Genomic DNA, 26,203 nt, shown 5'->3' with positions numbered 1-26,203 from the left:
CAGGGCTGGACGTGGGAAAAGGAGCCTTCTCTGGGCTGGACATGGGAAAAGGAACTTTCTCTGGGCTAGATATAGGAACAGGAATTTTCTCTGGGCTAGACATAGGAACAAGAACTTTCTCGGGGCTAAACTCAGAAACTGGAACCCTCTCTGGGCTAAACTCGGGGACTGGAGCCCTCTCTGGGCAAAACTCGGGGACTGGAACCCTCTCTGGGCTAAATTCGGGGACTGGAGCCTTCTCTGGGCTGAACTGGGGGACTGGAACCCTCTCTGGGCTAAACTGGGGGACTGGAGAACTCTCTGGGCTAAACTCGGGGACTGGAGCCCTCTCTTTACTGGACTGGGAAATGGGAGCCCACTCAGGGCTGGACGGGACCAGCAGAGACGAAGGAGAGAGGAGAGGGGGCAAGTCGGCTTCCAGCTCTGTTTCCCAGTCTATAAGGTCCTTCTCGAAATCCAGCAGTCCCAGATGTATAATCAGCTCAACCTCAACCACGCGGCATTCTCTCTCGTGGCGGGCTCTGCCGGCTCTCGGACCTTGACTGACGTCACTAGCAGCTCCGGCTCCGCGGCGATCCATTGCTCTGTCGCTCCATGCGGCAACGGCTGGTCGGCTGCGGCGAGCTCGGCTCTCCGTCAGCGGTGGGCTCGGGCATGCGCTCCGCGCAGTGAGGAGATGGTGGGCTGGTCCCTGGGTCCGGGGTGGCACTGGCGAGATCCCCCTTGGGATAGATGGTGAACAGACAGGGATCCGTGTCCACTCCACAAATGAGGCGAAATTCACTTGAGGGCCCTCTTAGGACGACGGCGCTCTGTATGCCGGGTTTAAACTGGCGTCATAGAATGCACAGAGCACGTCATCCGGGTAGCTGGAGAGGTTGGCGAGGACCAGGAACAGTCTGGTGTGGCCCTCGAGCTATTTTTCCCCTTGCTCCAGCAGGAGGAGGAGGTATTCGGGGGGTCGGGGGGATCCATAGACACAACGGAAACAAAAAACAATCAGGAAAAAACAGAAACAAAACCTGAGGGAACACACGGAAGTAACTGTTTGCGGTTTGGTATTCTGTCACAAACGCTACTGTGAGGAGCACGGAGCGAGGAAACGTGGAGTAAACTTCAAAACGAACAGACTTTAATAAACATCAAGGAGCCAGGAACACACACGTAGCGGGGAGAGATGAACATTCAATACCAGACAAAACCAGAACGCAAAGGCATAGACTTAAATACAGGGGATGATTGGGGAAACACAGGTGCATGAGATCATAATCAAACTAATTCAACTGAATGAGGACAGGAACATGACCAAATAAGGGAAAAACAGGAACAGAAACGGGCAAAACAGGTCCATGATCCTGACAATATTCTTAATCTTAATTATTTAAATCTATTTTGAAAACAAGTTTTTATGACAGCTACCATTTATTTGATCATATTTCAACAACAAATTGGAGCGCTGATGCATTAAAGTAACCAAAAGTTAAACTGAAGACATTTATAATGCAACAAAACAGCATTATTTCAAATAAACACTGTTCTGACCACTGAAGATTGGATTAATGGCTGCTGAAAATTCAGCATTGTCATCACGGGAATAAATTCGTTTTTTAAATATATGAAAACAGAAAACAGTTTATTCAAATTAAAATATTTCACAATATTTTTTCCTTAAGAAAAATTGGCATGAACCGGCAATATTTCCAAATGAATCAATATCGAATCAAATCCAAACGTGAAATCTGTGTCAATACCTGGTCCTATACCATGGTACCGTCACAGCAATTATATAAAGGTCTGTTATCTAACACACCTGATTCATTTCATCAGTTGATTAGTGGAGTGCTCCATGACCTGAATTGGGTGTGTCAGATTTTTTAGACACTGAAATGTGCAGGATTGTGAAACGCTGGGTTAAAGTCTCATTGGTGGGGGCCACCACACATAATCAGCGTACAGCGTTAAATGAATTCTTTGCCTCCCCCTCCTGCTCTCTGTATGTCTCCTCCTGTGCTTAACTTAATTTGACTAAAACCTCTCTTATCCTCACGGATAATCTGTCAAATGGTTCGTTCGTTCATCCATCGACCTGTTGACGCCCCTACTGCTCACCCACATGCCGAGACCTCGCTTTCCTTCTGCGCATTAGCTGACGAGACATGATCGCTGCTCCACTTCTCCTGCTATAAAAAGTCGATCTAGGTTTATCAGTCACTGGGTGAACCGTATTTGAGGCCTAGAGACAAATCATGATGAAACCAACGGCAGCCATCTGCATTTGCTCCAGACAAATGATGTAATAGCGCACATAATTCACTACCGCATTTTGTTGTCAAAGCTTAAGTGGTCTATGAATGTATAAAGTAGCATGCTAATACTCTTTTGAGCCAACGGAGAAACTTTATGATAAAGTTTTTGTAACATTTTATTGGTGATTTGATATGTTTTTCAAATGTAAGCTGGAAATTTCAGACACTAAAAATTGTCTAAATCTTGTCGGATCTTGTTTTCCAGGCAAAATATCTAAGCATCTTTAAAACAAGATAAATTAAATGTATTTAATTAAATAAATAAAAAATTTATTTTCAGCAAATATGTACTACCATTCTGCTTTTTTTTTATTATTATTTTTAAAGGAATTAATACTTTTATTAGATTATTTATTAGATTGCATTAAACTGATCAAAAGTGACATTTATAATGTTACAAAAGATTTGTATTTCAAATAAATGCTTTATTTTAAAATTTAACAAAGAATCCTGACATTTTATCATGATTTCCACAAAAATATTAAGCAGCACAACTATTTTTAATATTGATAATAACAAGATTTTTTGTTTTTTTTTTAGCAGCAAATCTTCATATTATAATGAATTCCAAAGGATCATGTGACACTGAAGACTGGAGTAATGATGCTGAAGATTCAGCTTTGCATCACAAGAATAAACTATATTTTAAAATATATTCAAATAGAAAACAGTTATTTTAAATTATTACTGTTTTTACTATATTTTTTATCAAATACATGAAGCCTTAATGAGGAAAAGAGATTCCTTAAAACATTTTTTACCGACCTCAAATTTTTGAATTCATATTTTTTTTACATTTCTAAAATAGAAATAAATCTTATTCTATTTTATTTTAATTTTTGAAAATAGAATATGCTTAAAGTTTTATAAGATATAAATTACATTTTTATAATCTTCTCTTATGAATTAATTTAGTTTTAAGGATTTTTATATTTAATATTTCTACTTGAAACCAAAACAAAAAACAATAATTAATAAATCAAATTATTTATTTATTTATTCATTTATGCATTTATTTATTTATGCATGCATGCATGCACTTAAACAGTTTTTCTGGGTTGTTAGCAAGACTGTTGCCAAACAGACTAACTGGCTATAAAAATGCATGTGTATCTCTTCTTTTTCTTCCAGATCCCTCAGATCAGCTACGCCTCCACAGCACCAGAGCTGAGCGACAATAACCGCTACGACTTCTTCTCTCGAGTGGTACCTCCAGACTCCTACCAGGCCCAAGCTATGGTGGACATCGTGAAGGCGCTGGGCTGGAACTATGTGTCCACATTAGCGTCGGAGGGGAACTATGGTGAAAGTGGAGTAGATGCCTTCGTTCAGATCTCTCGAGAGGCAGGTACAGTATCCATACAGTCATCAGGCTTTGGATTCTGTTCGGTGGTAATCTATGGATGTAAAACACACTGAAGCATATAGAATGATCCAGATTGGGCTTTCCATTAATATGCTATATTTCAAAAAGTTCCAAAAAGGGGCATGACAGAGACAGCTGCATGCATTTGTACCCATCTGCTGCCAGAAATTCATGGCAGTCATTAATATAAATAGAAAGTGAGTCACATTTTAGGAGAGAAAAATTTCAGCATTGGTGTCCATCTCTCTCTCTCTCTCTGTGACAAAGGAGGTCTGTGCATCGCTCAGTCCTTGAAGATCCCACGAGAGCCCAAACTAGGAGAGTTTGACAAGATCATTAAGAGACTAATGGAGACCCCCAATGCTCGAGGAGTCATCATCTTCGCCCATGAGGACGACATCAAGTAAGTGAAGGATATGCTTAATGTATGTTTGATCAGCAAGGCTTTATAACATTATGGGTTAAAAACAGCTTTAATTCTATCAGCTGCATCTGCTGCATGCTGTTGATTGACAAATATGTGCATTTAAAGTCCTTGTGTAAACATATGGAGGCGTAAAGGAGTGTTAAGAAAGTATTTTATTTTATTTTTTCTTTTAGACCATGAATGCATGTTAAGAAAGTAGTTTTATTTAATTCATTTTTATTTATTTATTTTATTTTATTAAGACCATGAAGGAGTGTTAAGTATTTTATTTTATTTTAGAAAATGAATGCATGTTAAGAAAGTAGTTTTATTTTATTTTATTTGAGAAAATCTAGTATTTTAAGTGTAATTTAAGTGTAATTATTTAAAGCATGTTGACATAGTGTAATGCTGACAGACACAAGAGAATCTGCTTTTATTTTTGCACTTTTTACATTGGATGTAAAAATCAGCTAAGATTATTATTACACTTTTACTGGTATCTGAAATCATCATCAGATTAGCCAAAACAGATTACAAACGCACATGCATCCCTCTCAGAAGGAAGATTTTGAAAACGTGTACTTCCTAAAGAATTCATGTGAATTCAAGTGCTTTGCTTTCACTGTTACATTCAGCTAACAGTGTTTGACTGCTATAATTGAACTGTAATTGCATGATTGCACATGCATTTATTTAATTTTTTTTACAACTGAGGAATGTCAACTTGAAGTGACGTTAACAAACTGTTTGACAAGAAGTTGGAGGAAAGGCGTTAACAAATGAGAGAAACCGATGATGTCAGCTGAAAAAAGTTGTTTCAGAGGCAGCTTTTGATAAAAGATTAAGAAGACAAACATGTTTTTCCCCCTGAAATAGCATGCGTGATTTGCTTACCCTAAAGAGTGTTAAAGTAACGAAGTGTTTAGGCAGAGAGTGTCAATTTTGATTTCATGTTCACTTATTTTATGTTGTGTTTAACCCAAAATATTCACTTATGAGTGTTTACAAGCAACGTTGCATTTTTATATTTAGAATCTGAAGATTTTGTCTATAACAGATGCATAATGGGAGTGTAACAGTGGCTTTTTTTCATAGTTTTTTTAATGGTTCTGTCTGGAACAAACTGTTCGTTCCATCTGTCGCGGTGCAGCAGACTAATGTTCTCACAGATTTGATAATGGTTGACTGGTAACAAGGGCACATGTGGATTATTTTATATGATTGAACTAACTTTTAGTATTTGTGACATTTAGGGGAGATTTGTAAAAACCAAATACTAAATGCAAAGTATGTGCAATTAGAGAAAACGTCCTTTGATGTAGTGATAAGACAATATGGGATACTTCGCTTTTGATATGCAATGCATCACACATGCTCCTGCATGTAAATGGAGTTGGCTCCAGACCAGCAAACCTGAAGAGGGAACAATGGCCGCAGTGTTAGGCCAGAAATATACTCTATGCAATTACATGATCACAGACGTGTATGATTAGCAAACACATTGCAAGTGCATTTTAGAACCTATTTTTGAAACAAATAACTTTTTTTAGTTTTAAAGAACCATATTTTGAAACATAGGTTCTTCGTTAAAGGAATAGTTCACCCAAAAATGAAAATTGCCTGGGAAATGTTAACTTAGAAGGTGCTATGCTGTCAAATCCAAAATATGCAGTTTTTATCAATTTATCTCTTGAGCTTAGATGACCTTTTCATACATCATAAGAGCAGATACAAATTTCAGGACACTGCATTTCTCATTGCATGATGTCCTTTTGCTTTTTTTCCATGTTTGACTTTGCGAATTCAGAAGTACCAAACAAACTCAGACAATACTTTGCTATCGCCATTGACGCTCACGAGTGACGGTTTGCCACTCTGTGTTTGGGTGTCACTGTCTCTAATCCATATGGCTCGTTGCTGATGCTTTTTGACAGGCTTATGTGGTGGAGAATGTCTGTGCAGATGAAGTTTCCCCCTCATTAAAACACTCCTGTGAACACGAGCTGTCGCTCACACTGCATGAATTGTCAACCATGTCTTCAGTGCTGAAAACAAATGCATAACTGAATGGCTTAATTCATAATAACTCGGTTAAATGCCACTCTAAATAACAATTTGATATTTGAATTTCATGAAGGTACTTTTATTTAAAGACTTTTATACAAGTATGTGTTTTATTAACATTTGCGTATGCATGCAGTTGTGCTTTGTATAATATAAGGACTTCCACAGCTTGGTTCCTCCCAAAGTTTCTTTTACATTTATGAACAAATTACATTTGTGGGCAAATGTAATAATTTAAGAGTTGGTCATTGACCGATATTTAAGAGGAATGCACCCATCTCACTGGCAAAAATATTCAGAATTTGTCATGCTCCAGTTATGCATGTGTCATGTAAAAAAAAAATCGAAATAAATGGGAAAATATTACAAATTTATTAAAAGCAATTAATTAAAATAGATGATTTAATTAATTATTTGTAATTTTGTTATATGTAAACACATAAGTTATAGACTTGCTTAAAAAGTCTATACTGACAAAACCCTACTGAAACAAATGACTCTATGATTTCATATACATAACAGAAGTGCAATGGGTTGTTAACATTGTTTACATTTCCCACTTTTTACTTATATTTTGTTTTTTTGTTTTTTTTAACAGTGTTCAAGTGAACTCAATTTATTTTATTTTGGTTTGAAAACTGTTAACATTCTCCATTTTTAACAGTTACAGATGTTTATTAAAGCCAAATATGCCGCTAATCTAATGTCTGAGGTGCTTTTTTAGACACAAAACTAAATTACAGGTGTTGTCAGTGGTTTGTTTGACACGTGTTCTTGCTTTCTTTCTCTCTTTGTTATAAATTGATCTAAAGTGCTACAGTACATGATCGTAAGGACATGAATGCCAATTACTGAACAGATCAAATTACTGTTCAAAATGCTAAAATGCTGCATAATAGCAAGAGATAGTGTGTGCCTCACTGTATCTCTTAGTTAGAATGACTTTGCGTCAGTATAATAGTTTAGTTGTGCTGTTTCTTGTCCAGGCAGGTCCTGGAGGCTGCAAGCAAGTCCAATTTGACCGGTCAATTCAAGTTTGTGGGATCGGACAGCTGGGGTGCCAAGAGCTCTCCGATCCTGGACCAGGAGGAAGTGGCTGAGGGTGCTGTCACCATTCTGCCCAAAAGAGCATCTATTGAAGGTTTGATATATGCATATGCATCTTTTAAGTCGGCATGAAATAAATGCATGTCAGTGATTGTATTGTGATCGATTCCTTTGTGTGTTTTGAAATTTTTTACAAGAAAATTAGGACTTCAAAATAAAGGTTCTTTATCAGCATTGATTGTTCCATGAAGAACTTTTAAAATCAATAGAACTTGCTCAAAAAGTTCTTTATAGTGAAAAAAAGTTCTTATGTATTATTATTATTATATAAGTTATATATTTATATTAACATTTTATATTATTAAAATGTTCTTCACAGTAAGAAAAATTAATTTCTTTTAAGAACTGTTCACTGAACGGGAACCAAAAAAACTCACTTTTCACAATCCAATCAAATAAAAAAAAAAAAGTCCCATCCTACAGTTCTTTCATGCTCAATAGCTGTTTTACTCAGAAATGGTAGTAAAGTTGGTTGCAACTTCTATTTCATGCTGTGTTTTACAATCGATTCCACTATAAGGATAAAATTGGTCATTTTTCTAGTAGCCCCTCACTGCAGAACACAAGATCCAGGGGGCGGGGTTGGATCCTCATCTAGGGGGTGGAGATTGGTAGGTTTAGGGGTGGAGATGGGTGGGTTTAGGGATCAGGGGGTGGAGACGGGTAGGTTTAGGTATATGTAAGGTGGGAGGAGTTGGATCTGGATCCAACCACACCCCCTGGATCTTGTGTTCTGCACTGAGGACCATCTCCAGTTTTCTGCTTTTTAATCAGGATTTGACCAGTACTTCACCACTCGATCCCTGGAGAACAACCGCAGGAATATCTGGTTTGCTAAATTCTGGGAGGACGACTTCAGGTGCAAACTGACACGTCCAGGCATCAAAATTGACCCAGAAAAGAAGAAATGCACAGGTGAGAGCTCCCGATAGCCGTTTGCAAGTTAATTGATGTTTGGAGTAATGACAGCTGTCCTTAAAAGCTCTTCAATGTCCTCTGTCCTACTTATCTTTCACCTTCTCTAACTCTTTTCATTCATCACTTTGCTGTCTCACTTTGTTCATGTTACCCTTTCTCTCTCTCTCAGGAGAAGAACGGATCAGTCGTGATTCTCATTATGAGCAAGAGGGCAAGGTTCAGTTTGTAATTGATGCAGTTTACGCTATGGCTCATGCTTTGCACAACATGCACCAGGATTTGTGCCCGGGAGCCACGGGCGTTTGTGATAAGATGGACCCAGTGGAGGGACGCTTGCTGCTTAGCTACATCCACTCCGTCAACTTCAATGGTGAGTCAACATCATGCTAAATCAGAATCACTGAAGATGAGACCAGACTGGCATCAGAAATGCCATTAGGCTAGATGCCAAAAGATGCTGAAAGGTCCAAACTAAACCCCATAAAGAGTTTTGCCTCACAGGCTCATTTGGATTGAGCACAAGTGTGTCTGCCCTTGGATATTAGAATTTTAATCAACAAATTAAAATTCTGTTATCATGTCGTTCCAAACCTGTATGACTTTAGTTATTATGGAGAAAGTTAGGATGAACTGGTTTTTTGTATGCCTTATTGGTAAGTATTTTGGATAAAAGTGTCTGCTAAAAGAATAAATGTTAATGTAAATATGGAAAAGGTGAGCTCTTTTATATTTAATTAAAGTGTACAGTAGGTTTTTTTGCTGAGAATCACTGAAAATGTCATTATTATGAAACATTATTACAGTTTACAATAACTGTTTTGTATTTTAATATGAAAATGTAAAATGTCATTTTAAATTAGTGTTACATGATCCTTTTTTATTTATTTTTGTTATCAATGTGGAGAACAGTTGAAATGTTTTATATATTTTAATATAAAAATATATTTAAAATGTTAGGTTCTTACATTTGATTTACATTTAATTTAAAAGAACGGCATTTATTTGAAATAGAAATCTTTTGTAACATTATAAATGTATTTACTCTCACTTCTAATCAGTTGAATGCATCATTTAATGCTGAATACAAATATTTTTATTAAAATATTATACATTAAATATTATATATTATAGAAACTGTTTATTTAAATAATAATCATTTTGTCGACAATTCACAAGTGCATATTATTCTAAAGAAAAAAAAATACTTTTTTATAAATTAATTTCTCCACCTTTAAAATTTATTTTCTATTAACCACTAATATCATAGCTATTTTTCACAGTCCAATCAAATCCTGACTGATAAAATCAAGTCCAGTCCTACAAAATTATTTTCAGACTCTTCAATTTAATGTTGAACAATAGTGACATTAAATGTGTTGCAAATGTCTTTTCATGTTGCGTTTATATACAGTTAGTTCTTCACAGTACCGTTGTGTCCTCATAGTTCAGTGTAGTTTGAAATCAGAAAAACATCTCCAGAAAATGGCAAAGTTCTGGCAATCTAACTTTGCTCTGGCGTTGTAAAGCTGTCCATGAAGGAATTCCCATTAAATCGCTTCCTCAAGAGTGACTGTCATCTTGCAAACATTTGGTGAAAGCTCGCCTGGAGGGAGTTGGCTGAACAAGCAATATGCATTATTGCGAAGAAGAAAATCGCATGGAAAATAAGTCCTTTTTCCACCCCAGAATTTCTCCTATACAGCAAAGAACAAACAAGGAGAACACAAATCCTTATCCATCCAGGGCTAACAGAAGCAGGTTATCAGTGGTTCAATGATGTGCTCTTGCTGAGTTGGAGGAAGGGATCTAATGACTGAACTAAATACACATATTCAAAGCACTTCCAATCACAGGGAAACAGCCGAATGTTTGTCTGTAGTGCATTCGTTTCCCATTCAAATCTAATCATGGACTAAAAACAGATATCACTGCCTATAATGACATGCAGCAGGATAAAGTATGCATGAATGGAGCGCTTATATGACAGATGGGTGCAGAGCGAAGTGAAGATGTTCAGAGTCTCAGTGGAGAAGAAGGAGTGACAGGAAGAGGAGGTGATCAGTGTAGCTGGAACCTGATGTCTCTTTATGATATATCTGGCTGTGATTGCACTCATCTGAAGAGCTGATGTTCTCAGCTATAATTTACTATCACATCTGTATGTATTTCTTCAAAGACAAGAAATCAGAATTGTTTTGTGGTTTTTGGTAAGTAACTTAGCAGATCTAAAATAAAACAGGTCAAACTGAGTTTTTTTTTTCCCCCAAATTTGTTTTTGGAAAATAATGACATTAATGATGTTTCTTGTATGATAGCACTATATGAATCCTGTTTCCTCTGTGATTTATAGGTAGCGCCGGCACTGCTGTTCTGTTTAATGAAAACGGTGATGCTCCTGGACGCTATGACATCTTTCAGTACCAGATGACCAACACCACCAATCCAGGATACAGAGTCATCGGCCAGTGGACCAATAACCTGCGACTCTACGTAAATTGACTTCAATTGTATCTTGAACTTACAAGGATGACCTGTTTGGTTCAACAATTGGCTTTTTTTCTGTTTTCTAGTTTAATTGTTTGTAAATATTCTCTGTATTTCATCAGGTGGAAGAGATGCAGTGGACAGGTGGATCCCGTCAGATTCCGGACTCGGTTTGCAGTTTTCCGTGCAGCTCGGGCGAGAGGAAGAAGATGGTGAAGGGTGTCCCGTGCTGCTGGCACTGTGAGCTCTGCGACGGCTATCAGTTCCAAGCTGACGAGTTCAACTGCGAGATGTGCCCTTTCGACATGCGGCCGACTCTCAACCGCACGGCCTGCCGCCCAACTCCCATCATCAAGCTGGAGTGGCATTCACCCTGGGCCGTGATCCCTCTGTTCCTGGCCATTCTTGGCATCCTGGCCACCCTGTCCGTCATCATCACCTTCATCCGCTTCAATGACACCCCCATCGTGAGGGCCGCGGGCCGTGAGCTCAGCTACGTGCTCCTGACGGGAATCTTTCTCATCTACTTCATCACCTTCCTGATGATCGCTGAGCCGGGGACGGTGGTGTGCGCTTTCCGCAGGCTGCTGCTGGGGCTGGGCATGTGCATTACATACTCGGCCATGCTTACAAAGACCAACCGGATCTACCGCATCTTCGAGCAGGGCAAGAAGTCCGTCACGCCGCCAAAATTCATCAGCCCCACATCGCAACTTATGATTACCTTCATACTGATGTCAGTACAGGTGAGCATGTGTTAAAGCTTGAAGCCAATTGGTGATAATTGCTTTATTGCTTCCTGCAGGGTGCAACCCATATCCTATAAATCCCAAATCTTATGGAATTGGTTACTCTGTTGGGCTGGTTGGAAAAAAGAATGAATTTTTTTTTTTATTTAAAAGTATTTACATTATAGTTCAAAAGTTTGGGGTTGGTGCATTTTTTAATGCTTTCGAAAGAAGTCTCTTATGCTCGCCAAGGCTGCATTTATTTGATCAAAAATACAGTAAAAACTGTAATATTGTGAAATATTATTACAATTTAAAAGAACTGTTTTCTATTTGAATATATTTTAAAATGTAATTTATTCCTGTGATGCAAAGCTGAATTTTCAGCATCATTACTCCAGTCTTTAGTATCACATGATCCTTCAGAAATCATTCTAATATGCTGATTTGCTGCTCAAGAAACATTTCCTATTAGAATCAATTGTGCTGATTAATATTTTTGTGAAAACATTCTACATTTTGTCAACATTCTTTAATGAATTAAAAGCTCAAAAGAACAGGATTTATTTAAAATAGGAATCTTTGGTAACTTTATAAATGACTTTACTGTCACTTTTGATTAATTTACTGCATCCTTGCTGAATTAAAGTATTATTTTCCTCTGCATATTAAGTTTGCGTAGCAAAAGTATGACACACATCACCTTTAATGTTTAGCTTCATACATCTATTAAAAACTGCCGTGGCAGCTTCGATGAGGAATGCAAGGCCAAACGATTGAATTATTAAATAAAACATTAATTAACTGAATTAATAAAGAAAATTCTGCTGCACATCGCACAGAATTCACAGGCATCTTAGAAAATCTCGATCTTACATGAAACGTACATGTCTGTCTCCCTCCAGCCAAACACAGGTTCATGAGTGCCACAGAGCCACTGGTTTTGGAAACTAAAGCCCCTGTGCTGTTTTACCGTTCTCAACACGACCCTATGGATGAATTTTGAGGTTTTGTCAATAGCTGTTTCCCAGCCGAGCAGATTCTCCTGTGTTTGTACACTCTGCCGAAGCTGATAAGCTGCCTGCAGACCTCATCATTTTGAGTGCCTGGGCTTCATTCTGCTTGTGCCAGCAAACGTGCCAAACACGCTAATGTGCAAAAGCAACAGATTCAAAAATGATTTACAGGTGACAAGAAAGCCCCACCGCTGTCGATACACATCGTGTCTGCTGATAAACACCTCTCCGGCGATTCAAAACTGCTGATTTTAACTTTTACAAAAGAATATTTGAGAGGCTTTTGTAGTTGGAGCTTAGCCCCAGAATTATGCGCATGACTCACTGGCAGAGGCGCGGGGGAGACGAGATTAACAGGACGTTAGCGGGAGAATGATTGACAGCAGGACATTTCTCGGCACCTCCTCCAGCGCATGTTGGCAGATGTGTCACCGATGCTGAGTGGAGAACGGGACTCCGCCGAGCGATTCTGACAGCAACATCTGTGTCCCCAGCAACACGCCGGCCGCCCGGCTGCTATTCTCTTCTCCTCCCAGCCATAGAAGTTTCTGGGAAAGTTTTGCGCGTTACCTGATGAGCACCTTCAATCGGGATGAGTCACTTCCTAGTCGGAATGTTCCCATTGAGAACAGGTGCAAAGGACGCTCTCTAAATCACGCCTCTAAACAGCTGCTCACTTCCGGGGATCCTGCGCACTTGTATGAAGATTTACTGTGAGCAGACGTCCCATTTGAAATGTCCTTGATTTATTTGATGTTTAAAATGTAGAATAGTAACTTGTATGCTATATTTTGGACATTAGAGTTTTAGAAACGTTATTTCTTCAAATAGAATTTGTCATTTCGATTTCATCGTTTTTCAGTTTTAGATAAAGGAGTAAATAACTCACTAGACAGAAGTCAATTCAGAGAATTAAGACTGTACTTTCATGTCTGTAGCTGTCTGTCTGAATGAGATGGGAAATATATGAGTTCATAATAAGATTTGATTACAGACTTCTGAGCACAGTTTGTGATAGCTCTAAGACACATAGTCTTTTAATATCAGATCTATAAATAACACATATGTTGTTGACCTAGGAACATGTTTACTAAATGAAAATACACACTCTATGTGAAGAAAAGTTTTTTTAAAGGGGTCATATGATGTTGCTAAAAAGAACATTATTTTCGTCCACGGTGAAAGCCGATCTGGCGATCCACAGCGCAGTTGTTGTATTTCCTCAGCAACCAGCACGGATCAGCTCCAGGCATGACGAAGCAGATATCGTCCTCTTTTGGAAGGCCAAACAAAGTAGTTTCGTTTGATCAAAAATACAGTAAAAACTGTAATATTGTGAAATATTATTACGATTTGAAATAACTGTTTTCTATTTGAATATATGCTAAAATGTAATTTATTCCTGTGATGCAAAGCTGAATTTTCAGCATCATTACTTCAGACCTCAGTGTCACATCTCAAGAAACATTTCTTATAATTATTAATGTTTTAAATTGTTGTGCTGCTTCATATTTTTGTGAAAACCATGATACATTTTTTTTATGAATAGAAAGCATTCATTTGAAATAGAAATCTTTTGTAACATTATAAATGTATCACTTAAACTTTTGAGCAATTTAATGCATCCTTGCTGAATTAAACTATTTCCTTCTTTCAAAAAAGTTTAACCCCAAACCTTTGAAAAGTAATGCAACATTGCATTGTATTTTTTTTTCATGACAATCTACATTTATCATGGTCAAAATACACAAAATGTCTTAATTCAGATCGAAAAACCTTAGAAATTTAAGTGCTACCTTTCAGCTGAACTAGACATATCCCCTTTTTTCATTTCAGAAATCTGGTCACGTTATTAGAAAACGAGGAAAGGATCTTATAGTTTCTTTTGTGTCATTCAAAAAGCACTTTAAAACCCATCATTAAGAGCAATCAGGCTGATAGCAGGCCTATTTTAACCAGTAATCTTGTGCAAAGTCTTGTCTGCTGTAGACTGGCTAAAACACAGCTTCTTTTACACTTTATTCTACATCAATCAAACAGCAGCTCTTGACAAATGAGTCTGCTCTTCTGACTGACTCAGTCTCGCCGTTAATGATCAGCTTTTTCTTCCTCCTGTCTCTCCGCAGGTTGTGGGTGTTTTTATCTGGTTTGGTGTGATGCCGCCACACACCATTGTGGACTACGAGGAGCAGCGGCCGCCCAATCCAGAGTTGGCACGTGGCATCCTGAAGTGTGACATCGCTGATTTGTCGCTCATCTGTTGCCTGAGCTACAGTATCGTGCTGATGGTCACGTGCACTGTGTATGCGGTCAAGAGCCGAGGTGTTCCTGAGACCTTCAATGAAGCTAAACCCATCGGCTTCACCATGTACACCACCTGCATCGTCTGGCTGGCGTTCGTGCCTATTTTCTTTGGCACAGCACAGTCCACTGAGAAGGTGAGAAGTGTGTTAAAATGGGATTCATTGCTAATGTTGATAAACAAGTAGTTCACCCAAAAATGCAAAGCATTAACTTGCATCATGTCGTTCCAATCCTGTATGATTTTCTTTTTAGCTTGTAACATAAAACGAGATGTTTGGAAACCTGTCTCTTTTTATACATCCAAAATGCGCAAAAGTAAGGTTTTTGTTTGAAAGAATAATTCATTTTATTCAGCAAGGATGCATTCAATTGAAAAGTGACAGTAAAGAAATTTGTAATATTACAAAAGTTTTCTATTTCAACTAAATGCTGTTCTTGTGAACTTTCTATTCATTAAAGAATCCTGGAAAAAACAGGGTCTCATAGTTTACACAAAAAAATAAAGCAGCGCAACTGTTTTCAGCATTGATAATAATAAGAAATGTTGCTGAAAATTACATTAAAACATTTTAATAACATTTCACAATATTTCTGTTTATACTGTATTTTTGCATAGACACTTCTTAAAAAACATAAAAAAATCTCAACCCCAAGCTTTTGAACCTTAGTGAATAAAGTGATAAAAATGCACTATAAAAGTGGTCCAAAAGACTCGTGAACTATATTCCACATATTCTGAAATCATAATAATAGCGTTATTAATAATAGCATAATAGCTTTTTGCGATAAACAAATTGAAATTTAAGTTCTGAACGTTCTTCCTCACCACAGTGCTCAAATCTCATTTGCACATGCACATATTCAAACGTTGCATGCTAATGCATGTAGTCAGGTTTGACGTGCGACCGAACATGATACGCCAAGTTTGAACATGCAGAAGTGCAAATGAGATCTTTGGGATGGTCTTGAGTTTGAACTTCACCACATGCTAGAAAAAAAAAAGCCTCCTCAGAAATTATTTCAGTGGTGTTTCAGGAGAGGAGCACACTATCAAAAATTAAGATTCTTTATTTCCATTGATGGTTCCATAAAGAACGTTTCATTCCACAAAGAGTCTTTATAGTGGGAAAAGATTCTTTAGTTCTTAATGTAATGTTCTTCACACTAAGAAAAAAAGGTTATTTGGGGAACCTCAAATGATTGGCATCACTGCCAAAATACCCTTTTAATCCTTTATTTTTAATTTCTCCACTATCCCACTCTTTTTTCCTCATTTAACATCCTGTTTTACACAAACATATCACTTCATGGAAGCAAAATCGGTTGCAAATTCTGTTTTTATGGAAGTGTTTTCATCATTACCTGCAGGTGTTGCTAGCTGTTTCTGTGTTACTGTTCTTATATAAAAACTGTAATGAAAGCCGTATTCTCTGACAGTGAGACATTTTAGGCTATTAATGCTTTTCTCATACATTCACAATAAGACAGAGAGCAATACTACACATCTTCAAAACACAATATATAGCAATGCAACTCCATCTTTCTCTGAAACAACTTCCCGTATTTCCACCACAATGCGTTCTCACAGTTCTGCTCCAATCCATCAACAAAAGAGCGGAGCTTAGTCGCCGTTTAAGTCCTTAAGTAGAAAATTATGTGAAATGAAGTCATTTCAATATGAAGGCATTGAAGTAAGCAACAACCTGCCAGGCTCACGATAACAAGTCCAAGTTGTATTGCTCACAGTTTCTTTTTTGAAGAGGCCTTTGATATGGCAGACATGGAAAGGGATGAGATGAGAAAAAAACAACATTTCATTTCTCCCCTTTATCTCCCAAAGACACACCATGACACAGAGACAAAGGCTCTTCCGCCCACCAATGAGGTTCCGGGGGTTTGACTGTGGGAGGAGGTTGATAACGGGAGTGTTTTGGAGCCTGAAAGACAATGTCTACCCATCTTAATAAAGCCAGAAGCCTCGTCAGCGGGAATTAGGAATTAGAGCATTAGTTATTGCTGCATAGATTAAACGAGCCAGGTAGCTTCCCACTGATGTGCTGCGCTAATACTGTATGTGCCGTTTCCTGGTGAGCGCTCTTGGGTGGGCAGGTGCTCTTTTATTTGGCTTGGCAGCCACATATGATGAACATCGGGAATGTTTATTTTGTTGCATAGCCACGGCCTGTCCAAAGGAGGATTTTATTGCTAAAAGGTTGCTCAGGAGGCTTTAGGAGGTGTTTTATTTAAGCGGCCCGTTTGATGTTTCTTCTGTTTGTTTTAGGAAAACAAAATGATAATTGAGACAAAGTAAGAGCTATAAAATTAATGTGGATGCCATTAATGCGCTACTTTTCAAAAGTTTGGGGTCAATAGGATTTTTTCTGAATGAAATAAATGCTTTTTTTCAGCAAGGAGGCATGAAGTGACAGTAAAGTCATTTGTAATGCTACGAAAGATTTCTATTTCAAATAAATGTAAACAGTCTATTCACCAAAAAATCTTGAAAAAAAATGTGTCATGGTTTCCACAAAAATATTAAGCGGCTCAACTGTTTTCAACATTGATCATAAGAAATAAGAAAAATGATTTTTGAAGGATCATGTGACACAGAAGACTGAAAACTCAGCTTTGCATCACAGGAATAAATTAGATTTTAAAATATATCCAAATAGAACACAGTTATTGTAAAATGTAATAATATTTTACAATATTACAGTTTTTCTGTATTTTTTTGACAAATAAATGCAGCTTTGGTTAGCATAAGAGACGTAAAGACACCAAACTTTTGAACAGTATATAAAAATTATGATTAATGATTATAAAAAATAATTTAACATTAATGCAATACATTTGTTATGGTATTTATAATTTTTTGTTAACATTAATGATTAAAAGTACAATTGTTCATTGTTAGTTCACTTTAGCTCAGGTTCATTCATTAATATTTATCATATTTATTATTTATAATTTTTAACATGAATGAACATTTAATATTCCATTGATTATATTAACAGATAAAACTTTGGATTTTAATAATGTATTAGTCAATGGTGAAATTAATATGAACCAAATGCTTTACAAGTATTTTTCATTGTTAGTTCATGTTAACTAAAGTAGTTAATTGATGTTAACAAATGAAAATGTTGTAATTAGCAATTATTTATATATAACGTATCCTGTGTTGATCTGAGCTGATGCTGATGATCCATGCATCTCTTGACCTTTCATTTCCTGTGTCTGATGTAGATGTTCATCCAGACGACGACGCTGACCGTGTCCATGAGTCTGAGTGCCTCCGTGTCTCTGGGGATGCTCTACATACCGAAAGTCTACGTCATCATCTTCCACCCGGAGCAGAACGTGCAGAAGCGCAAGCGCAGCTTCAAGGCTGTGGTTCAAGCCGCCACCATGTCCTCACGCCTCTCGCAGAAATCCATCAGTGACAAGCAGAACGGAGAGACCAAGATCGAGCCGGACAGGACGCAGTAGCAGGTAACAGCCACTCTCAGACCCCTGGAAAAGTGCAAGGAGTCTGTTCTGAATCTCCTGAGACACCATTAAAGTCTGGAAGAATGCTACAAATAAATCAACCCGTCAAAATCACACTTTTAAAAATAAAGCCTCCAAGAGTCAAAAAGATTATAAGATTGACGCTATAAGAACAGTGTCATGTCAGTACTTTTTATATACTATTATAGTTTGAAGTTAATAGTTTGTAAGTTAATATTTTGAATTAGGTTATATATTTATCATTTTGTAATTTGCATTTATTTGTAATTGTGTAATGTCATTTTTAATCCTTTTTTTAAATATTACAATTTAGGTTGAATTTAAATTTTTTTTGTTTCGGTTGGTTACTTTAGTGCTTCATTTTAAACTATACAAAAATGAGAAAAGTTGCTTAGAAAAAGCTATTTTTAATATTTTATGTTATTTCAGCTTTATTTAATTAACAAAAAATATTTTAATAATATTAGTTTTCGTTAATGATAATAACCCTGAATGGAAGAACCTTTTTGGTTTTTATTACTACACGTTTAGAAGTAGGATTTTATTTATTTATTTTTATTTCACTTTTAGTTTTATTTTTAGCTTTTATTTAATTCATATCTTAGTCAATTTGGCACTTTTGTTTAATTAAACTAAACACAAATTAGAAATGTGGCAACTAACTGAAATACGTTTTCCATGTAATATTTATATATGTGTGTTTTTTATTTCAGTTGTCAGATCAGGGGCCTGTTTCATAAAACAAGTTTACCAAATAAGCCAGGCTTATTTCAGTTAGCCTGACTTATTTTGAACCAAATCAACTGACAATAAGTCAGACTAACTGAAATAAACCTGGCTTATTTGGTAAACTTGTTTTATGAAACAGGCCCCAGATTCAAATCAGATGATTTTATCAGATGACAAAATACCTAAAAAAATAGTTTAGTCAGGGTACCATATTGAATGCTGACAGAAATGAAAACAAGGCTGTGATAGTCTGACTTATTGTCAGACTAACTGAAATAAGCCTGGTTTATTTCAGTTAGTCTGACAATAAGTCAGACTAACTGAAATAAACCTGGCTTATTTGGTAAACTTGTTTTATGAAACAGGCCCCAGATTCAAATCAGATGATTTTATCAGATGACAAAATACCTAAAAAAATAGTTTAGTCAGGGTACCATATTGAATGCTGACAGAAATGAAAACAAGGCTGTGAGGGCTAGAAGTACAGTGTGTTCAACGGAGTGTACTGTTGTTTAGCAACATACCGATTGTTCAGCTGTCGAAACAGCTTTCCGAACATAACTTTTGAGTAGACAAAAACTCCATAACAGTTTTGAAAGTTGTAAGCTGTGAAAATGATACAATATAGGACCTTTATACAGTGTGTACCATTGTTAAGGCCATCCTTCAGAGCCTCATTTTCATCTGTGTTAAATTCACTATGGTCTCTAACCTCACTAAAGTCTATTGAAAGAGAGACCCAAGCCATTTCTAGAGACAACAATAGTAGCGACTTGCCTGATAGCAGCCATCTAGCAACCATAACAACCAATAAACTGCATAGCAATGCACTAAAACATTCAGAACACTTTAGTAATAGCAAAGCCCTGGCAACTACCCACAACACCCTAGCATTGTGTTTTATGCTGTGTTTAGTTTCTGCTGTGAAGTCATATTTGCTGAAAAGAGAAAATGTCTTGCAGTAACTTGCTCTTGTGAACTTTTATGCCCTCGAATGACTTATAGCAGGGGATCTGCTGAGAAATACTGCTCCGTAATATATTTCATTGCAATAAACTGTCTTCAAAGCTTTCAAGATGGGATTGTTAGGGAACTCGATGCTTTAAATTCAATATTTAAGGTGCCCTGAATCCTTTTACGTGAGTTGTATTGAGTGCCCCCTCGCATTTTGATATCCATAACATCTCCCTCTCTCTCTTCCTCTTTTAAATTGCAGTGGAATGCTTTTGGGTTTATTTTCCACTTGTTCTCTATCTCTGCAGCACACATTTGCTTCCTCAACACATGCAGTTTGAAGCAGCACATCTCATTACTTCCATATTACTGAGCTTTTGGAAGCAAAAAATCACTAAGCCCGCACGAAATTCTTGAAATGATGCTTGTTGATATGGATATTTCTCTGCGCTGCAACAATATTTGGGTGCACAAGCGAAGAAACTGGAAGCAGAAAATGAATTATGAAAAGCATGTGGATAGAAGTGCATTGAATATGATTATTTTATGGACTTTATAAATGTAGTTATTAATAAAACAAATGCTAAATGATTCTGTTATATATTTTTAGTGCAGTTATCCTCTGCTCTCCCCTTGTAGGTACTGATATAATTTTGCCCTGTGTCACCTTTCTTTGTTTCTTTTACATATATGCATTTTTTAGTTTTTTTTTTTTCCCTGCTCACCAAGGCTGCATTTATTTGATCAAAAATACAGTAATATTGTGAAATATTATTACAATTTAAAATAACTGTTTTCTATTGTAATATATTTTAAAATGTAATTTATTCCTGTGATGCGAAGCTGAATTTCCAGCAGCCGTTATTCCATTATTTGTGGAAACATTTTTTTAGCAATATTTGATGAATAGAAAGTTCAGCATTTATTTGAAATAGAAATCTTTTCTAATATTATAAATGTCTTTATGATCACATTTGATTAATTTAATGCATGCTTGATTAAATTTTTTTTAAATTTCCTTAAAAACAATAATAATAATCGTACTGACTCCAAATCTTTGAACTGTAGTGTATCTATTGTAATCATATTAGATTATACACATGCAGCTTCACAGAGTGCTAATATTAGATACTATTTGCATTTTTAAAGCTGCTTAGATATAATGCTATTTCTATTGCAGTACAAGAGCAGATTTGTAACTTCACTGACCGCAAAGCACCATATAGTGCTTTCCAGAAACAAACGCTAGCACAAATCATCATCTTGACAGTTGATTGACAGTCATAAGCAGTGATCAGTGTGCTGTTAGCTGCGTTCATTCCTGAAGAAGAGAGTTAGCATGCTCTCACACTTGCCCTATCGCTTCTGCGCCCTTAAACAAGGGATTTTACCCCTGGCTACTGCAGACAGACAGTTTCTCATGTCAGTACAGGGTAAATCACTCCAGACAAAAAGGCATCTGCTCTCATTGTATATGTACAGTCTCTTGTGTCTTCTGTTGTTTTTGTGATTAAGTTAAAGTAGTTTTCATAAACTGTTGCCAGTTTTTTATACTGAACAAGTCACAAAAAAGCTGTTTTTTTATGCACTGGTCAGTTTTGAGATTTTGGGCTATTTGGCTTTTCATAAGGTGTTGTTTAGACTAGTGGAAAGAAAACATACAAAATGCATTTTTAAAGGGTTAGTTCACCCAAAAATGAAAATTAGCTTGTGTTTTACTTACCCTCGAAGCATCCTAGTTGTATGACTTTCTTCTTTCAGACGAATCCAGTCAGAGTTATATTAAAAATTGTCTTTGATCTTTCAAGCTGTTTAATGGCACTCAGCGGGTGTTGCAGTTGAACAGTCCACAAGTCGTCAAATAAAGCTCGCGCATTCATAATAAAACGTGCCTCAGACGGCTCCGGGGGATGAATATAGGCCCCTTGTAGCGAATCCATGTGTTTTTGTAAGAAAAATATCCATATTTCAAACGTAATAAACACTTTTCTCTCACTTCCGCTGACTGTAACCACTGAAGCAGTTCCTTGGATGACGTAAGACGCGCGGCGTTGCGTGATTAGTGACGATTGCGGAGAGAGAACAAAACAAAACGCCGGACACGAATTAGAACCTTTATTCATCCCCCGGAGCCGTCTGCGGCACGTTTTATTATGAATGCGCGAGCTTTATTTGACGACTTGTGGACTGTTCAACTGCAACACCCGCCGAGTGCCATTAAACAGTTTGAAAGATCGAAGACAATTTTTAATATAACTCCGACTGGATTCGTCTGAAAGAAGAAAGTCATATACACCCAGGATGCTTCGAGGGTAAGTAAAACACAAGCTAATTTTAATTTTTGGGTGAACTAACCCTTTAAGTGTTTACTTTATTGCACATTATCTATTTGTCTGTGAATTGCAATTAGAATACATATCTTTAAAGCTGTTTTCTCAAAATGAAATTTTCTCCACTTCAGCGTAGCACTGAAGGTGTTTACAAAGGGGTTCCATGTTCATATATAATTTCTCTGATTTTTCTACAACATTTTCTCCCTAAAAACATGATAAAAATGTGTATTTTTTTCTGGTTCTTGACAGCATTTTCTAATGAAAACCCAATAACTCTAATTTGAAACAAGAATTTTGAACATCGCTTTATTCATTTTTCAGATTTCTGTTTTAGAAATGTATGCAAATTAGTGCATATTTAAATAGATAATGCTTCATTTGCATATGTAAACAACATTTAAGAAAATGTGTCATTTACCATTGAAAGGAAAACTTGAAATCGCATCATATGACCCCTTTAATGTAATCAATCAGCTGGGAAAGTATGGTGATATTTATTAAATATGTTTACTTAAAGGTTTGAACAAACCTCTAGCCTTAAGCATTAAGCTTTTGCATGTAACTTGTCCCACACCAAGTTATGAGCATAAAGGATGCTTAATGATTGATTAAATGGACAAATAAATCTCATGGTCTTCCATTTAAGAAGATATGTGAACTATATTTAGAGGCCATAATATCATAGGCACTTGATTGTGGGCTTGTGGGATTGTGACTTGCATGGCCAGTAAGAAACAACCCAGCAATCAACCAGAAAACCCAATAAAAAGCACACAGAACATTTTAGCAATGATATAGCAACACAGTGACAACCACCAACAACACTCCAGCACTGTGATAGTGAGTTTTGCATTGACAAAATGTAAAAATATAGTTTATCCTTGCCATTGTTATCCTACTACGATTGCAAAGAGTGGTTATAATAGTGAATCACTTACGTATATCGTACGTCATCTGCCTGAAGCACAATTTTGATAGTATTCCCATACTGCTATCGAAAATGCGTATTATAACTGCCGTCTATTGATGCAGCCGTGAGAAGACTGTATTTGCCTTCACTAGAAAATACTGCATTCATGGGAAATGCGGCCGAAACCCTTCAGGACTTGAGTAATAAAGGAAAAACACCCACATCCACCACAAGAAGCATTCAAGTGTGTGTTTTTGTCAAAGGAGCATTCAGCAGCGTGACATAAAAACAGCACGGATCTATTCAGAGGAGACACACTAGATCTGATGGCACATCTTGCTTTCTCTCCCGATCTGTCATTCGTGGGTGTTGCTTACAAGAGGAAGTTGTTAAGAGAGATAAACAACATGTCAGCAAGTCACACTTTTCACATCCAGAAGCCATTTCACTTTCACTTTGTCATACAACATTTTAGTTGTTGCTTGACCTTTTGTGCCCATATCTATCTATCTATCTATTTCGTCCGTCCGTCCGTCCGTCCATCATTTGTTCATTCGTTTATTTGTTAACTTTATCTATCGTTCCTTCATTTTATCCATCATCCATCCATCCATCTTTCGTTCGTTCATTCGTTTATTTGTTCACTTTATCTATCGTTCCTTCATTTTATCCATCATCCATCCATCCATCTTTCGTTCGTTCATTCGTTTATTTGTTCACTTTATCTATCGTTCCTTCATTTTATCCATCATCCATCCATCCATCCATCCATCTTTCGTTCGTTCGTTCGTTCATTCGTTCATTCGTTTATTTGTTTGTTTTATCTATCGTTCCTTCATTTTATCTATCTATCTATCTCTCTATCTCGTCCGTCCGTCTGTCCGTCCATCATTTGTTCATTCGTTTGCTTTATCTATCGTTCCTTCATTTTATCCATCATCCATCCATCTTTCGTTCGTTCGTTCGTTCGTTCATTCACTTATTTGTTTGTTTTATCTATCGTTCCTTCATTTTATCCATCTATCTATGCATCTATCTATCTATCTATCTATCTATCTATTTATCTATCTATCTATCGTTCGTTCGTTTGTTCATTCGTTTATTTGTTCGCTTTATCTATCGTTCTTTCATTTTACCCATCCATCCATCCATCGTTTGTTCATTCGTTTATTTGTTCGCTTTATCTATCGTTCTTTCATTTTACCCATCCATCCATCCATCGTTTGTTCATTCGTTTATTTGTTCGCTTTATCTATCGTTCTTTCATTTTATCCATCCATCCATCCATCCATCCATCCATCCATCCATCGTTTGTTCATTCATTTATTTGTTCACTTTATCTATCATTCCTTCATTTTATCCATCCATCCGTTCATCTGTCCATCCATCCATCCATCCATCGTTTGTTCATTCATTTATTTGTTTGATTTATCTATCATTCCTTCATTTTATCCATCCGTCCGTCCATCCATCCATCCATCCATCCATCAATCCATCTATCGTTTGTTCATTCGTTTATTTGTTCGCTTTATCTATCGTTCCTTCATTTTATCCATCCATCCATCCATCCATCCGTCCGTTTGTTCATTTTATCAATCTATCGTTCGTTCATTTTATCTATCATTCGTTCATTCATTTTATCTATCGTTCGTTCATTTTATCTATCGGTCTTTCATTCTATCTATCGTTCGTTCATTTTATCTATCGTTCGTTCATTCTATCTATCGTTCGTTCATTCTATCTATCGTTCGTTCATTTTATCTATCGTTTGTTCATTCTATCTATCGTTCGTTCATTCTATCTATCTACTTGTTTCTTTGTTCATTGTTTATCTATCTAGATCATGTGACACTGAAGACTGGAGTTATAGTTGCCGAAAATGTAGCCTTGCATCACTGGACTGAATTACATTTTAAAATATATTCAAACAACGTAATATGAATGCAGCCTTGGTGAGCAGAAGAGTATTCCATTACAGTTTTTTACAATCATTTTTGCTCAAATAACAGAACATTCATGTCATTTTTCAAAACTCTAGACACAAAGCTCAAAAAAAGTCATTATTTGTAACAGGCTATCCAATGTTCAAAACTTTGCATATTGCGTTCATACGTTTAAAGAAGCCTTTCATTTGCAGATCCATTGGTTTAAAAAATGAATTTATTATGAAATATCATAGGAACATTACTTTAGATCACACACACACAAGATACCCATAGTTTCACTGTGTAGTTTTTAGTACAATTATTAAATATAGCTGTTCAAAACACATGATGCATCTTTCATTATGGTTCTACACATTCATACACCATCGTAATAGACTAGAGAGAAAAGTACAGACACTGGAATCATTAAACAAAACTTGAAAATTATTGATGAAATAATCAACTCACAACAGTTTTTTCAAAAAACTTTAAATAAGAAAATAATAGATAAGAAAAAAAGATAAGAAAAAATTACAGTAGGCATACAATAAAATGTCAACTGGATTGTTCCTCGCTGCATTTCTATGTTTTTATCAACCCTGTCTTGTGGATTTGGCCATTGGTTCTCATCCACATCATAATGGATGTTTTCATTAGCTAAACTAAATCTTCTGTCATGGCAAATACAGGCCTGACATTGGTCTCCTCCTTTGATGTCATTGCAGGCATCATCTATATAGCCTGGAGAAGAATGACTTGTTTGTGAGGGTGCCTATTGTAAACCTTCCACCTCCGGGTTACAGTAAGGAAAGGGGAGTGTGGGGGTAGATAAACTGTGGATGGGCCTGAAACCATGATTGCTCTCAGTGCTGTTGCAAGGAATTCTGGGCCCATTGCACTGATTTTGCTATGGGGTCCCCTCAAATTCACATTCAATGGAGGGGTGGTCAGGCCCCCCAGCGAACATCGTTCTGGGCCCCTCTGACCCGCTGGGCGCTCAACCTCTCCTCCATGTCATGGCCAGGGTAAAGCCTGGCTCGTCCAAAAATATGAATGGTTTTCATCAGCTTCCAGCTCTAGCACCCTCTAAATTTACTGTAAGAAAAACAAATACACTGCAAAAAATGCTTTTCTAGCTTA

General features: G+C 36.8%; 1 protein-coding gene across 1 annotated transcript in view; it reads left to right on the top strand.

Annotated features, from left to right (window-relative positions):
• The window catches only part of LOC107653428 (metabotropic glutamate receptor 6-like), a 58,128-nt gene that overhangs the window by 29,757 nt on the left and 2,168 nt on the right, over window positions 1-26,203 (top strand). The window contains exons 3-11 of the mRNA XM_016440139.1: window positions 3,438-3,654; window positions 3,940-4,075; window positions 7,132-7,286; window positions 8,027-8,167; window positions 8,340-8,540; window positions 10,521-10,660; window positions 10,777-11,400; window positions 14,525-14,836; window positions 17,949-18,194. Of these exons, the coding sequence (XP_016295625.1) occupies window positions 3,438-3,654; window positions 3,940-4,075; window positions 7,132-7,286; window positions 8,027-8,167; window positions 8,340-8,540; window positions 10,521-10,660; window positions 10,777-11,400; window positions 14,525-14,836; window positions 17,949-18,191 (2,169 nt within the window). The 3' untranslated portion in view covers window positions 18,192-18,194. The remainder of the gene's footprint in view (window positions 1-3,437; window positions 3,655-3,939; window positions 4,076-7,131; window positions 7,287-8,026; window positions 8,168-8,339; window positions 8,541-10,520; window positions 10,661-10,776; window positions 11,401-14,524; window positions 14,837-17,948; window positions 18,195-26,203) is intronic.

The sequence above is a fragment of the Sinocyclocheilus anshuiensis genome, unplaced genomic scaffold (genome assembly GCF_001515605.1).
Source record: "Sinocyclocheilus anshuiensis isolate Anshui unplaced genomic scaffold, SAMN03320099.WGS_v1.1 scaffold71, whole genome shotgun sequence".
Taxonomy (NCBI): domain Eukaryota; kingdom Metazoa; phylum Chordata; class Actinopteri; order Cypriniformes; family Cyprinidae; genus Sinocyclocheilus; species Sinocyclocheilus anshuiensis.
The sequence above is the reverse complement of the archived record's forward strand: the minus strand, read 5'-3'. Positions and strand labels throughout refer to the sequence as shown.